Source organism: Tenrec ecaudatus, chromosome 2 (assembly GCF_050624435.1).
Source record: "Tenrec ecaudatus isolate mTenEca1 chromosome 2, mTenEca1.hap1, whole genome shotgun sequence".
NCBI classification, from domain to species: Eukaryota; Metazoa; Chordata; class Mammalia; order Afrosoricida; family Tenrecidae; genus Tenrec; species Tenrec ecaudatus.
Window position 1 is genome coordinate 73185545 of NC_134531.1, and position 15552 is coordinate 73201096.

The 15552-nt window shown below is 45.6% G+C and overlaps 1 protein-coding gene across 1 annotated transcript in view; it reads left to right on the top strand.

Moving 5' to 3' along the window:
- Positions 1–15552, top strand: part of IQGAP2 (IQ motif containing GTPase activating protein 2) — a 326459-nt gene that overhangs the window by 252537 nt on the left and 58370 nt on the right. Inside the window, exons 18-20 of the mRNA XM_075541193.1 lie at positions 7879–7962; positions 9489–9560; positions 10332–10401. Coding sequence (XP_075397308.1) covers positions 7879–7962; positions 9489–9560; positions 10332–10401 — 226 coding nt within the window. The remainder of the gene's footprint in view (positions 1–7878; positions 7963–9488; positions 9561–10331; positions 10402–15552) is intronic.

Consider the following 15552-nt stretch of genomic DNA (forward strand, 5'->3'; position numbering starts at 1 on the left):
GAGCAAATGTATATTAAGAAAACATCCCATCCCGCTCCAGATCAAGTCTATAAGTCTGATATTAGCCCACATGTCTGATACTAGTCCAAAAATTCCTCTTTAGACTCATGCAGCACATGCAATGATGCCGAGTGCAGGAAGATCGCAGGCCAGTGGGTAGAGGTCTTTTTTATCCAGTGGCAATGGAAGCATCTCAAAGTTGGCACGGTCTCCACGTGTCTCCTCCAGCTGAGTGTCTCCACAGCAGGCAATGGAAGGCAGAGAGAGTGGGTCTGGCTTCCAGTGAGCTATTTATCTCCTTTAAGTCTCCAAATGAGGTCATCAAGCTGCGGCCAGATTGATAGGCTAGACTCCACCCCGTCACTCAAGTTCACAGGAGATTATGTAATTGCCACAGATCATCCATTGAAAACCATTTAGCTTTCATTGCTTAGACTTTATTACCGACAGCGGGCCACAGACCAGCACTGCCATTGCCTGAAAGCTTGTGGTAATGCAGAATAGCAAGTCCCAACCCAGACCTACCGAGACGCTTGTTACCAGATCCCCGGTGGTGGTGTGTGCAGGGTAAGTTGGGGAAGCTCTGTTAAGATCAGTCCAATTTTAAACCCCTCAGCAGTTTATTTTCCTGGGTGCTATTCTGTGTCACTGGAATAGCTAAAAGGGAAAACCCTCACCTCGACAGGGAGTGAAAAAACATTTGGTAAAATTCCAAATCTATTGCTGTTCTTTTTAATGTGAGTCAGTAGATTTTTTTTTAATGTGACATTGGGATCTTCACATAATGAATTGACCAGTCCAGAACTGCATATACACGGGTAAGTAAAAAAGTATTGCTACTAGAATTCTAGTTCATACATGCATGGGTTTATTCCCAACAAAACATGTTTAAACACATACATCTCTGCCATTGGTGGATGGCTGCAGACAAGTGTTCCCATAACATACTTGTCTTCATCTCTTTAGAGGACCTTCACAAGAAAAGGTCCGCACCAAAGAGTGGCTTCCAAGGGTTCTGCTGGGGCAGTTACATTCAAGGGAGAGAGGTCAGTTCTTTTGGAATTCCAAAGAGATTCCAAATTCCAAGATTTTTTAAAATATTGATTTAAAAAAAACTTTTAAAGGATTCTGGAAGATCACAAGAACTTGTTCAGAAGAAGTTTTTGGAAAACTGGATTGATGAGGAAAAGGCAGGGAAGTTGCATTGAGAAAACCATGTATTTCTATCAAGACGGTTGATCTGCTTGTTCTTCGAGGGAAGCAAGGGCCATCCTGTGAGAGTTGTATGGGGGAAGCTTACCCCATCTACCCTCTTTTTTCCTCCACACTCAAACCGTGGAAAGGAGCTTGATTTGAGTCCCTCCAGGCTGTCACAGCAGCAACCCACTGAAAAGCACCAACTCCTTTGGAGAAGAGTTAGAGAGACACGGCCCTCAGAAGCGTGCAGCCCTCGATGGAGGACATGTCAAGAAACAGAAGCTTCACGTTTTGATATTTTTGTTGAATGATGATGTCTTTGATTTTGTACCAAGACCATTTGACTTATGTGCAGGCTAATTAATCTGCTTGGTGCAGCGTGTCCAAAAGGGGCGATACCTGTACTGGAATGATCCTAGGAGGCTACAAAAGCAGATACCGACACTTCATCCTGGATGAGGAGTCTGGTGGTGTGCTGGTGATACATTGGACTGCCAGCTGCAAGGTCAACACTTCAAAACCACTGGCCACCCTGTAGGAGAAAAGACTAGGCTTTCCACTGCCATAAAGAGCCACCATCCCAGGAGCCCACAGGAACAGTGTAAGGAATTTTGGGGCGCGAAACAGAACCAAAGATCCAATCGGCCAAATTTAGAAGCAGGCTTTATTGAGAGGCTTGCGGGCGGATTCAGCAACTCAGGGGATTGAGCCTTTGAAACCGCACTTCGGGAAATTTAGGCTGCGGTTTTTATACCCCTGCTGGCAGGCACAGCTGGGAAGGGTCCAAGCTGGGGAGAATCTGTGCACACAGGTGCTTCAGAAGGGAGAAGGTCTTTGACCTTATCTATATGCCAAGGACGGCTAGAGTGGAGTGTGCATATCTTCAGAAAACATTCTGGCTCAGGGAGGAGCTGGCTCCAGGAATTTGAAAGTTGAGCAGGGGAGGTGGAGATCAGTGAGAGAGGGAGGTCAGTGAAAGGGAGGTCTATGAGAGGTGAATTCTGAAAGTCAAGCTGAAGGCACCGGATTCAAAATGGAGTCCCTTTTGCCAAGAACAGGCAGACAGTTCTCGTCTGTCTTGTAGGGTTGCTATGAGTCAGAATCGACTTGATAGCAGTGAGTTGTTTGTGTGTGTGGTTTATGTGTAAATAGTACAAAGATTTTTTCATTGCCAGGGATACATTGAATTGTATTTGTTGTTTTCCCTAAAAAGAAGGCGTTTGGCCAAATACCGTATATACTCATGTATAAGCCAAGTTTTTCGCACAATAAATGTGCTGAAAAACTGAGGTTCAACTTATACACAGGTCAGTGGTACCCCAGCAAGGTGTAACATCTCATGGGTGATTCCCCTTCCTCCACTGTTCAGTCAAAGCCCCGCTGACACTGCTGGGCTTTGAATGTTTGTTTACTCACATCTAACCAATCAGAGCCATCCTATGACGTGGACGGCTCCACTTCGCAGAAGCACTTGTAGTGATTCACTTACACCGGCAACTGAACTGGTAAGGATGTGTCCGTGGCTGCGCTCTGTCTCTCCCCTCTGGTCTCTGGGTGAATTCACATCCTACATGTCCCACCCTAGGCTTATACTTGAGTCAATCAGTTTTTCTGGTTTCCCAGGTCATAATTAGGTACCTCGGCTTATACTCGGGTCGGCTTATATTCCAGTATATACGGTAGGTTTGGGAACTGATGGCGCAGTGGAAGGTATTAAAGACAAGTGTATCTGTCCCATTGTTCTGAAGTGGAACTCAAACCCAAGTAGTGTTTCAGTCCTCAAAGTTGTGCCATTTTCTGTATCACTAAGGCCGTACCAACTTATTTCTTGTTGCAGTGCACGTTTTAAAGGAAAACAAAACCACAGGCGTCAGTATGACCCAGAGGGTCACTTACAAAACTGTGGGCTCCACAGAAGTCCCTACAGCCGCCTTGCTGTAAAGTGAATCCAGGCGCACAGGACATGCAGAGCGTTAGGGAAATTGTCACACTTGCTCAAGAAGCCCCGCGGCCAAGGAGTCACGTGATGCCGAGTCCTCTTTGGAGCTCAGATCCCAGGCACGGAGCTTCAGAAGCTGCTGACCTGGAAAAGCCAATGGGTACAGACCTGTACAAACAACAGATGAAGCCAGCTACCTCTCTCCAAAGGACGAGGAAAGGCAATCTAGCACGAAGGAAAAGTCTTTGACAATAACTGCCCCACTCTAGCCAAACACGAGCAAAAGGACCTGGAACGAACACACACACACACACACACACACACACACACCCGCCAACCAGGGAAGGCTAAAGGGGGCCCCTGAGCTCTCAGGCGGTACACAGACACCCAGGTCAGGGTGCCGCAGAGAAGGCGATATGATGGGAAGCTGAACTTCTCATTCTTGGTGTGGATGGATGCCATGTCCGGTGTCTGGGATTCCTCCCCCACGGAGCAGTGCGTGCAGTCTCTTCCTCCACGGGCTGGTGTCAAAGGAGACCGGACAGCAGAGCAAGGCTTCCTGGACCACCCAGCGGTTAAAACAAGAGCCTTGGTGTCAGTGGAGGCCACACCAAGACTGGAATGGACCTTGCCAGGGTGGTAATAGCAAAGGCATATTGGGAAGCCAGCCCCCAACCCTCCACCCAGCAGTAATCACCCCCACCTTGGGTATCAATGGGGGGGTTAAGTAGGGATCACATACTTCTCTCCTCAAGTGCTAGTTATTAGGTGGTACCCCCCTTCCCTTGCTGGGAAAGCCTCTAGAATGGAAGGATGAATTAAGATCCACAGGTTTCTAATGCCCAGATTACATACGCATTTATCAAAATTTATTTGTCTCCCCAAGAATTAGGAAAACCTTAAGTTCAGTTTTAAAAAGTCAACAAAGTCCAGCATGCAGCACGTTCCATGGATGTCGAGCCAGCCTTGAGTCACTGACCAGAACTGCCTGCGGTGTTTCCAAAGCCCTGAATCTTTACGGAAGGAGACACCCGTCTATTTTGCCACAGAGCAGAGCTGGGAGATCCAAACCAGCAACCTAGCAGTCACACATTTAACCATATGTCACCGGGGCTCCTGGTTTAACCACTGACCAAATGTTAAAATTCTCTGACAAGGATTTGAAAGCAGACATTAAAATGTTAAAGTAAGCAATAATAATCACACTTGAAACAAAGAGAAAAATGAAAAAGTCACACCATAGAAATAGAAGAGGAGGTACAAGAGAGCCAAAATGAAATTTTAGAACGGAGCTATAATAATAGATGTGTTTTTTTGTTTTTGTTTTTAATCTCAGTGGATGAGCTCAACAGCAGGATAGAGTAATCTAGGGAAAGAATTATAGAAGTATAATATAGAAATTACATGATCTGAACAACAGAGAGAAAATTGACCTACAGTCAATTGTGGCCCTTCTAGCCATAATTTCTTAGGGATGTAGGAAATTTCTGGACTAAGCCTGCAGCTATACTCATGTTTTAGAGGGTGAATTCTGCAGGTGTAGATGGGCTGTGTCTTGATGATTAATTTACTAATGGGTGTGACTTAAGATGCCGTCCTTTGTTTTCCTTGGGCGTGTGGTCAGCTAAAAGAGAAAAAAACCGCACGTCTATCAAAGCCATTCCTCAGTGTGGGAACCCCCTCAGACACAGGAGAAAGCTTAGCACCAGCTGAGGAGCATGTCCCAGCTCTCTCTCTCAAGTGGCGGAGGCCGAGAGCAGAGGCCCCAGAGACTGGCATGGAGACTCTGGTCAGAGCAAAAGGATTCTCGCCAAGATGATGGGAGTGTGAGACACTGGCAGGCTGCCTTCCTGGTCCACTGACGCAGAGGCCAATGGACCACATACCTGACTGAGAGGCTGAGAAGGGAAGAGAGAGACACTTGGTTGTTGGCTGAGGTGTAGCTGTGGGCTGATGGCTATATTCATACTGTTTACTGGTCCTGACTTGTGATGATGCATTAACTTACAAAGTAAACTTCCCGAAGAATGAGTATTACCTGTGATTCTGTGTGGCCATTGTGGCTGCCACAATGGTTGACCCAGCATAGAAGGAGAGGGCCATGGCAGCAGTGGTTGGTGTCAGCAGAGGGAACGCAGGATGGAGCTGGAGGCATGTGTGATCCCGGCTGCTTAGCAACAGGAAACTCAGAGGAGGTCAGGTTTGCCCCACACGGTTGACTGCAAAATCAATAACTGAAAAAGAACAGATAGGACAAGAACCTATGAGGTACCACAACATTTAACATTTGTCATCAAAGTGCCAGATGAAGAAGAGAAAGAAATGGAGCTAAAAAAAAAAACAACACGTACTCATATAATGGCTGAAAAGTTACCATTTTTAGCAAAAGACATAAAATCACACAGTCAAGAAGCTGGGTAACCCCCCCAAAATCACAAAACCTAATAAATCCACATGAAGGCATACTATAGTCAAGCCCATGAAAGTAAAAAACAGAAAATCTTCCAAACACTTAGAAAGAATTCAAAACTTACTGATAGGCTTAAAACCCGTTCACTTGACTGGATTTCTCATCAGACAAAAGTAACACAGCATTGTTCAAATGCTGAAAGAAAATCGTCAACCCAGAATTATATATTCTGGAAAAAATAATCCTCCTTACATGAAAGGAAAATTCTCAAATCAAGTCAATCTCAGATCCAGGAAAACGAAGGATTTTCCACCACCACCATCACCTCCACTTCCACCACCACCACTGCCACCATCTCCACCACCACTACCAGCACCTCCACCACCACCACCTCCACCACCTCCACCACCACCACCACCACCTCCACCACCACCTCCTCCACCACCACCACCACCTCCACCACCACCACCACCACCACCTCCACCACCACCACTACCACTGCCACCATCTCCACCACCACCACCTCCACCACCTCCACCACCACCACCACCACCACCACCACCACCTCCACCACCACCACCACCACCTCCACCACCACCTCCTCCACCACCACCACCACCTCCACCACCACCACCTCCACCACCTCCACCACCACCACCACCACCTCCACCACCACCTCCTCCACCACCACCACCACCTCCACCACCACCACCACCACCACTACCACTGCCACCATCTCCACCACCACTACCAGCACCTCCACCACCACCACCTCCACCACCTCCACCACCACCACCTCCACCACCACCTCCTCCACCACCACCACCACCTCCACCACCACCACCACCACCTCCACCACCACCTCCTCCACCACCACCACCACCTCCACCACCACCTCCTCCACCACCACCACCACCTCCACCACCACCACCACCACCTCCACCACCACCTCCACCACCACCACCACCACCACCACCACCACCACTGCCACCATCTCCACCACCACCACCTCCATGACCACCACAACCACAACCAGCACCACCTCCACCACCTCCATCTCCACCATAACTATCTCCACCACCACTGCTTAAAAGAAAAAAAGCCTAAAGGAAATTTTCAAAATAGGAAGAACAACACAAGTAAAAATATTGGTATATACAATAGATTTTCCTAACCCTCTTTAAGATTATATGAAGTAGTTGAAGCAGAAATGATAGCAGAGAGATGAAATAAAAATACTATGAGTAAATCAATATACCATGTGACAAAGCCTTTGTGAAGACCACGGGAAGGCTGGGAGAAAGAGAGCAGCTAAAATGGGCAACGTGAGCCCAAACAGATCGATAATTAGAGTTAACATGAATCACAGTTCTACGTTGTTGACCGTGATTTCAATGCTAATGAATCCATTTTTTTATTTCAAGCAGTCTTTAGACGGCAGCACCTATAAAATGAGGTGATGGATGGACTGATTGACTGAAGAAAATGTGTCATCAGAAGTTCCCAGGAGTGTGACCTTATTTTCCTTCCGAAAACCATGTTACAGCATTCACTAATTCGGTTTTCATAGCAATGTTGTATCATCACTACTCCAAAAAGCAAGATTCAACTATGTATCTCAATAAAAACCGCACTCAGAACTATGCTTGAATGGATAATTCATTACTTCCTCTAGAGATAGTTTTGTAAATTTTTTTCATTTAAAAATGTTAGTAGTAACTGTCTGATAAAGGTAGAGCAGTTGTGGAATTTTAAAGTACTATTATAAAATTATACATTACTAATACATTTTAAGATAATAAAATTATTATAAAATAAGCATGCACTCCCATTTTCAGAGTCGAGGGATTCAAGGTTACTGATTTGTTTCCAGTCTTGGCCATGTAGCCCTTACGTAGATAAAAGATGCTGATTACTCACGATTTTGAACTTACACTTTTTCATTGCTACCAGTTACAAGTCATCTATCATTATTACTAAATGATCTCAGCGTTGCGTTAACCTTTTTGTCTCTCGGGGCAATTCTATCCTATTCCTTCTCGTCGCCCAGGGCCTTGGTAAAGTCAAGCCTTCAATTGGGAGAGCGAAGGTATAAGACCTGTTACCTCCCACTCACGAGCTTTCCTGAGTGTGGGGATTAACCTTCCCTGGAAGCTGCCCACTTTCTGCCTGCTTCAGTCGTCACCCCCAGAGTTGATGTCCAGATGAACTTTGGAGGGAGAGTCTAAAGCAGTGTCTCCTGAGACTCGGTGCCTCCTGAGATTTACCCTGTCCTTTCTAACTAAATCCCGGGGCGTGTTGCTCACAAGTCATTCTGTGATTATTTCCACAGGCTTTTTGGAGGGGTTATAAACAACACAAAGCATATACTGAAATGAAGAGAATGTTTGCTGATAATCTTGATTCTGTTGTGAAGGTAAGCGTTCTTTTCTGCTTTACCAGCGGTTTGGTTTAAACTTGCCCCTCATTTTGATTCTGGGAAATGGTACTGACCTTGACGTCGGAAGGCAGTCCTGGCCTTGAGTTTTTGCTGCACTGCTCATTTGGCTGGTCATCTTCAAGCCAGTCGATCAAACTGCTTGGAACTGAGCCCAGGTCGTGGGATGAGAATCCAGTTGTTGCTGTTGTCAGAGGCAGTGCTGCCCGCTCCGATCCATAGCCACCCTGTGTCGAACAGAACGAACCCCGCCCCGGGCCTGGGCCATCTCCACAGGTGTTATGTCTGAGCCCACGGCTGCAGCTGCTCTATCAGCCCATCTTGTTCGAGGGCCTTCCTCCTTTTGCGGCCCGTCTGTTTACCAAGTTCTTCTCCAAGGGCTTGTCTCTCCAGATAACATGGCCAACGTACATGAGGGGTGCAAGGTTTACCCCTTAGAGGCAAAGGGCTCAGTGCCCAATGATTGCTTCTTGTCTAGGAAGTCTGGGGAAGCGCCGGGTTTATTTCATGTTCCTCTTGTCGCAATAGCTAGTGGTCCTTAGATTGCTCAACCTTCACAGAACAACACCTGAACTGTGAGGCAAAGCATGCAAACCAATGGCAGAGCAAGTGAAGCTCGCTCAAGACCTGTGCGTGGGTGCTGGGCTCACCCCGCTTGCCACCCGGGCTGACTGCCCTGGGTCGGAGCAAGGAAGGGAGGGGCCGCACCGGCTCTCACAGATGGTGCCAATCGAACCACACTCGTCCAGTCATAAAGGCCTCTTACGCTGGGAGGTAAGAAGAGGGCATGAGCTAGGTTCGTTGCCCGTTCACTCTTCAACGAACAAGACCCTGTGCTCAGCGAAGCCTTGGCCTGCCTAGTCTCTCTTGAGATCTCTTTGGGTAATTTTCTGGAAAAACCTAAAGGGTCTTGATTGCCATTAAAGGTACTGAGGAAACCCTGGAGTCGGGGAGAGCCTCCTTTTACCCTGATCCCTAACTCGTCGCAGCTCTCCGCAAAATGCCATACCTTTTCGTTCCATCTGTTGAGATAAAAGCCAGACAGTACGAAGCTACATGACCTTTTCCAGCTCTCTCCTATGCAGGCAGCGAGTAGAGTACTGTGTCAGAAAGCCATACGATTAAGAGTCTTCGGTAGTTAGTGTTGCTGAGTTCCTTAAGAGAAGAGGCGCTGAAAGAAAGAGAAGACAAGGAGGAGGCATTAGATGGTTATTATTTCTGAAGCCAAAACCAAACTCTGCCATCGCATCTCTCTAGGACAGGGTCGAACTTCCCCTGTGGGTTTCTAAGTGGTAACTCTTTCTAGGAATAGAAAGCCTTATCCGTCTTCTGCACAGCAGCCAGGGGTTCTGAACTACTGACCTTGTAACCACTATGCCACCAGGCTTATTATCTACTGAAATGTTAATTTTTTATTTTTATCAAATGTTTTTTAAAAACTACATTAAAATATGCATATTAAAGATTGGTAATGATCTTTATTTATTTATCTAACTTATTTTTAGATTCAGTCCTGGTTCCGAATGTTAACAGCAAGAAAGAGCTACCTTTCACGACTACAGTATTTCGAGGACCATGTAAGAGAAACCATGCGTGGTTTTTTGTTTTTTTTACCCTGGTTAAGAGTAAGCTGAATGTGATGTGATTGACCTATGGGATGGTAGGATATCTGGATTAGCTCCTAATAAGATGATTTGGGAAAAATAAATAAAATAAACCCCATACGTATATACATGCATCTCGTGAACCACCATCACCAGCCCCCCCCCCAAAAAACAATTAATGGACTACATGAACACTTGGTTTTGTGTTGTCATTGAATAATTTTATTCAATAATTAAATGGTGGACATAGATGCCATAAGGGAAAAAAAATCAAACTCAAGACAACAATTTTCTTTAAAGGCTTAATCTTTGTTTGGAAATCATTTTGGGGTGAGACTGTGTCAGTCAAGACTGGGTCTGAAATAGCTAGTTATGCCTAAGGAAGAAGATTCTAGAGAAATCGTATCTAACATTGTGTGTCCAGGTTTTCAAGTAGAAGTCCACAGGAGCACCCCACCCCCTCACCCCAACATCTTCATAGATCTGTGAATGTAGCTCGGATCATCTAATTTTATGCTAAAATTGTTTTCCCTTCTTAGATTATGTAAGCAGCCTCCCGACAGTCTTTTTCAGACTTTGCAGTAGCTTAACTGATCTTTCCATCTAAGGCGAATGGCAAAGCAAACGTTGTGTCCACCACATCTGATTACCGTCCATTCTAAAGTAGTGGTGTCATACTGGTGGGATTCCACTGAGGGGACGATGGGACGCGGGGATGTGATGCCTTGTCTCAATCTTTTACAGAAAAATGAAATTGTGAAAATTCAGTCTCTGCTGAGAGCAAACAAAGCTAGAGATGACTACAAAACGCTGGGTAAGTGGAACTGTTCTGAAGCAGAGCGTACATAGATGCCTTGTGAGCCGGACCCAGGCACACTGGTTCCATCTGAGCCGCCCCAAGGATATGCAGGGGATGCTTGGCTTCTAGGTGATGGTGGTGGTCTCCAGCCCCGGATCCGCACTGGTCCACCGAGAACGTGTGGTGCCAGGAGAGGGCGCCTTCTTGTTGCAAGCAGAGGGGTAGGTACGGGTAGATAGAAGTTCTTCACACACACATACACACACAATGGAGTTGCTTCTATGAAGATATTTTTACATTACATTTAAGCTAGAGTCAGGAATCTTTTTTTAAAGATTGTTTCATTGGCATAGATACTTCGCATATCATACAATGTAATCGTTCAGTCATTTTAAAAGGAGTCCTGCACTCACCATCACAATCAATTTCAGAACATTCTCTTCCTGTCCTCATCGCTGTTAGCTCCTGCTTCCCCCGGCCTCCCCTGCCACGATGCCCCGAGGTGGTCATCCTCCAGTACTGTCTACAGATTTACCTGGCCTGGATTCCATATACGGAAAATCGGACAAAAACACAAACACGAAGCAAGCAACAAGGACAAGCCAACAAGTTAACAAAACAGTTTGATTACATTTGAACTGCTCCATTGGCCAATGAGTCCCCTCACCCCCATTTAACTTGTTCATATAAGGAATTATAGAAGTATGAATAAGAAAAATGGAAATAGATGTTTTCCCCTCCCCATGCTAACTACAAATCATCCTTTTTGTAATTTAATTAAGGACATTTCATAGAAACTATAGTTTTAAAATATTTTGCCTTATATACTAGTATTTAAGGGGCCTTCTAAAAGTTAGTGGGAAAATGGAATTAAAAGTAATGGAATTTTTCCAGAGACTTTTGGAAGCCCCGTCATAGACCATCTGTAGGGAGTTTGAAAATAGCCAAATATCCGAAAGAGAAAATAAAACTTACTTAGAAGTACTGAATTACTTTTTTTAACGTAGGGAATATTATCCCTTATATGCTGAATTTTAACATTCTAATTGTCACAAAACCCACTATTGAGCCCAGTCTAACTTGTAGTGACGGTATCTATAGAAGTCCTGCTCGCTTGGGTCTCCAATGCTATCAATCTGTACTGAACCTGAAAGCTCGCTTTCTCCCATGGTGGGACTGGTGGGTTGGAACTGCGGGCCTTGCAGATAACAGCCAAACATATAACTGTGCCACCACCGCTCCTTAGGGTCACTGTGAGTTAGAATCCACTCAGTCACAGCTCGTTTCCTGTTCATATATAATTTCTACTTTTTATCATTTTATCGGAGGCTCATACAACTCCTATCACAATCCATACATCCATCCATGGTGTCAAGCACATTTGTACATTTGTTGCCATCATCTTTCTCAAAACATTTTCTTTTTACTTGAGCCCTTGGTATCAGCGCCTCATTTTCCCCCTCCCTCCACACCCTCCCTCCCTCATGAGCCCTTGATAATTTAGAAATTATTATTATTTATGTCTGACCCTGTCTGATGTCTCCCTTCACCCACTTTTCTGTTGTCCGTCCTTCTGGGAGGGGGTTATATGTAGATCATTGTGATCAGTTCATCCTTTCTCCCCCACCTTCCCCTTCCCCTCCTGGTATCACTGCTCTCATGATTGGCCCTGAGAGGTTTATCTGTCCTGGATTCCCTGTGTTTCCAGCTCTTATCTGTACCAGTGTACATGCTCTGGTCTAGTCGGATTTGTAAGGTAGAATGGGGATCATGATAGTGGGGGGGGGGCGGGAACTAGAGGAACTAGAGGAAAGTTGTATGTTTCATCATTGCTACACTGCACCTTGACTGGCTCGTCTCCTCCCTGTGACCCTTCTATAAGAGGATGTCCAGTTGCCTACAGATGGACTTTGGGCCTCCACTCCTCACTCCCCCTCATTCACAGTAATGTGATTTTTTTGTTCTTTGATCCCTGATCCCTGATCCCTTCGACACCGTTCATAAGAGCTGGCTGATAAAGTGGTCGTTGTTGCTGGAATCAGGTGCCGTGGAACTGATTTTGACTCCCGACTCCACAGATCAGGATAGAACTGCCGGGAGCAGTTTCTAGGCTAGAATTTCTACCAGAGCAGATGACTAGGGCTTTCTCCTGTGGAACTGCTGGCTGGTTTCAAACTCCCAGCCTTTCTAACCATTATGCAACCAAGGTACCTTGATTGCCCTGCTCCACTCCCACCCCCTTTTTAAGTGTGTCCAGGTCATTCAAAGTTGGGGTTTTTTTTTAAGTTAAAACAAATCATTATTTGAATCACTTACTAATGAAAAGAGCCATTAAGGTGTACTCAAAGTATGTTCTTTGGTAGGATGTAGGGGGTTCAGAAATTAAGCATTGTCTTGTAATTTTCATAGCCTTCTGAATAGCCAGCACCCTTTATTGCCGAGTCTGTGTGAATTCTGGGATGACGTACATGGCCGAAGGAAGATCTTTGGGTTCCCATGAAGCTCTTCAGGGAATGCCTACAATAGCTTGAGGGCCCAGGTTCTGCTTCCAACCTGAAAAAAGCTGCTTGAGACCACCGTTACCCGCCCCCCCCACCAACCTAGATTCCAGACGTTAATAAGCAGACTAAATGAAGAAAGGGCAGCTAGTCTTGCAGTGCCACAGGGTCTGCACTTTGGAATTGCTGAGGTTCGTCTCTCAGTCGATAGACATGTTTATGTTATCTACAAGAAGTCTAAACAGGGATTTGTTGGCTGGGCCCTACGGCACTAAAATAGGCATGCGGTTTTCTGTGCGCATGAGAGACGAGAGACAGTGGAGAGACTGCATTGTCCAATGAACACGGGCCAGTTTCTGTTTTGTTCTCGGCAGTGTCTGTGTTGTAGTTCTGAAGATGTCTTAACTTACACGTGCTGGGTTTCCTTTTTTGATTATAAAGAGATTAGCGTGTACAAAATTCTAGAGCATCTTAAAACATACTTTCACGTATAAATGGTAGACAAAACTTTGTTCATGAAGAAGTTAGATCCCAGCGTCTCTGGGCTTCGGCAAATAGGAAGTTTGTGGAAAGGGAACTGTCTAAGTTGTCGTTTCTTAATTCAGCATCTTGGTAAAACAAGGTCTTTTTGTAATCCGAGAAAAAGTTATAATAGCCCTTAGCCTATCGTCATCTGTTACCACCCTTGCCCTTTGGAAAGGCACTGGATGCATATTCACGCTGCTCAGACAGTGGGAAGGTGTTGGCGCTGTATTGTGGCAGGTTCATATGTGTTGAGTGTGAAGTTGTGTGGTTTCCTGAAACAGAAGTACTACAAAATGAACCCCAGCAATAAGGTGTCCAAAAAGCCTGGAGTTAAGAGGGGAGATATTAAATTTCCGTAGTTTAAATCCCCTCCCTCACCGCCATCAAGTCAATTTAGACTCATAGCGACCCAGTAGAACAGAGTAAACTGGGTTTCAGACACTATAAGTCATTATGGTTGTAGAATGCATCATCTTTTTTTTTTTTCCCAAAGAGCATCCCATGTTTTCAAACCACTGACCTTACAGTTGGGGTTTGCAGCCCCACGAGTAACCCACTGTGTTAGGTTGTTCTAAGGACTGTCGGCACATACAAAGATTACCATCCCTAGAGGCAAGAAGAGTGACCCGTCAGCTTCGGACACAAAGGAGATGGCTATGATTCTATCACCATAACTACATTGCTTCCTTTGGACATTCTGAAATGGTCACAGCTGCAGCAGCAGCTTTGCTAGGAATGGAAGGAAAATAAATTCATATGGGCTTCAGTGATCCAGAGCCCTGGTGGTATAATGGCTGTTCACTGCAAGATGAGCAGTTCAAAACCACCAGCCACTCCACCGGAGAAAGACAGGGCTTTCTATTCCCATAAAGAATTACAGCCGTGGAAACCCACAGGGGAAGTTCTACCCTGTCCTTAAGGGTCCCCATGAGCCGGAGTCAACTCGATGGCAGTGAGTTTAAGTCAGTGATCAGGAAATTAAAGAGCTTGTGATCCAAGGAAACGTTTCCAGTGCAGGCTATCAGAAATTGCAAACTCGTAATACATACACGTCCGTAGTTGGTTGTTCCTGCTGGGTGCATGCCTTTATGGTTGCTGTCTGTGTCCCATGAGCATCCGAACACGAGCACCAAGCTGGACGTCAGATGAGACTTCCATGTAAAGCAGAGGGAAGTTACCAAGATCGCCCTGACTGGACTGGGCTCCCTTTTTAAGTTCTCCATGCATATTCGTTCATCCTTTGAAGGCCCAGCAAGTTTCATCTCACAGTTTACCCAGAGTTGATCGCATTAAACACATTTAAAAAAATATTTTCTAAGTTTACTTTTTCAATTGCCACCATGCTAGGGAATTGACATCTAACAGTCAGAGCAAAGAGAGCTAGAACTTACCATATATACTTGTGTATAAGCAGAGTTGTTCAGCACACTTTTAATATCGTTTTTTGGTAAAATTAGATGCCTTGGCTGATATTCGGGTTGGCTTATACTCGAGTATATGTGGTACACGAACTGTAGACATTGCTATGAAATGGAGAAGGTGTGTAAAAATACCCAGGCAGATAACTGGGGCAAAGCTAGATTCTGAGCACCCTGCCTTGGTCAGTGGTGAAGGGACAAGGCTCGGGTTTCCATCTCACTACCCGCTGACGAGCAGAGGCTGTGTTCACCTGCCAGTCCAGGGACCTAGTTGGCCTTTGACCTATCATAATTCCACTTTCTCATAGTTCCCGCTCCTTCCCAAAGGCCTTTCTGGATGAGAGAAACCCACTTTCGACTCCCTGCAAGAGCATAAATCTCTCATCTGGCTCAGAGGTAACTTCCTTTCCCAGAGCTGTAAGACCCAGATAATCTTATCGTCTCAGCGCAGGAACACTTCGAGAGAGCGAAGCTAAGGGCCTATCACATGCACAGAAAATAGTTGTTCTAGACAGTCCATGGGGCGCATGTCTTTATAGGCTAGTCCATTCCTCTCTCCCTCCAGCCAGATTTTCCGTGGGGCAAATTGATTCACACCACAGACCTAGGAACCTCATTGATAGATTATCCAGGCAATGCTTTTTTATTCGGACCTGGTTTTCCTTCCTGTTGGCAAACAGTTCCCAGCTTGCCTAATTCCACCGTGCCTGTTCTGTTCCCTGCAG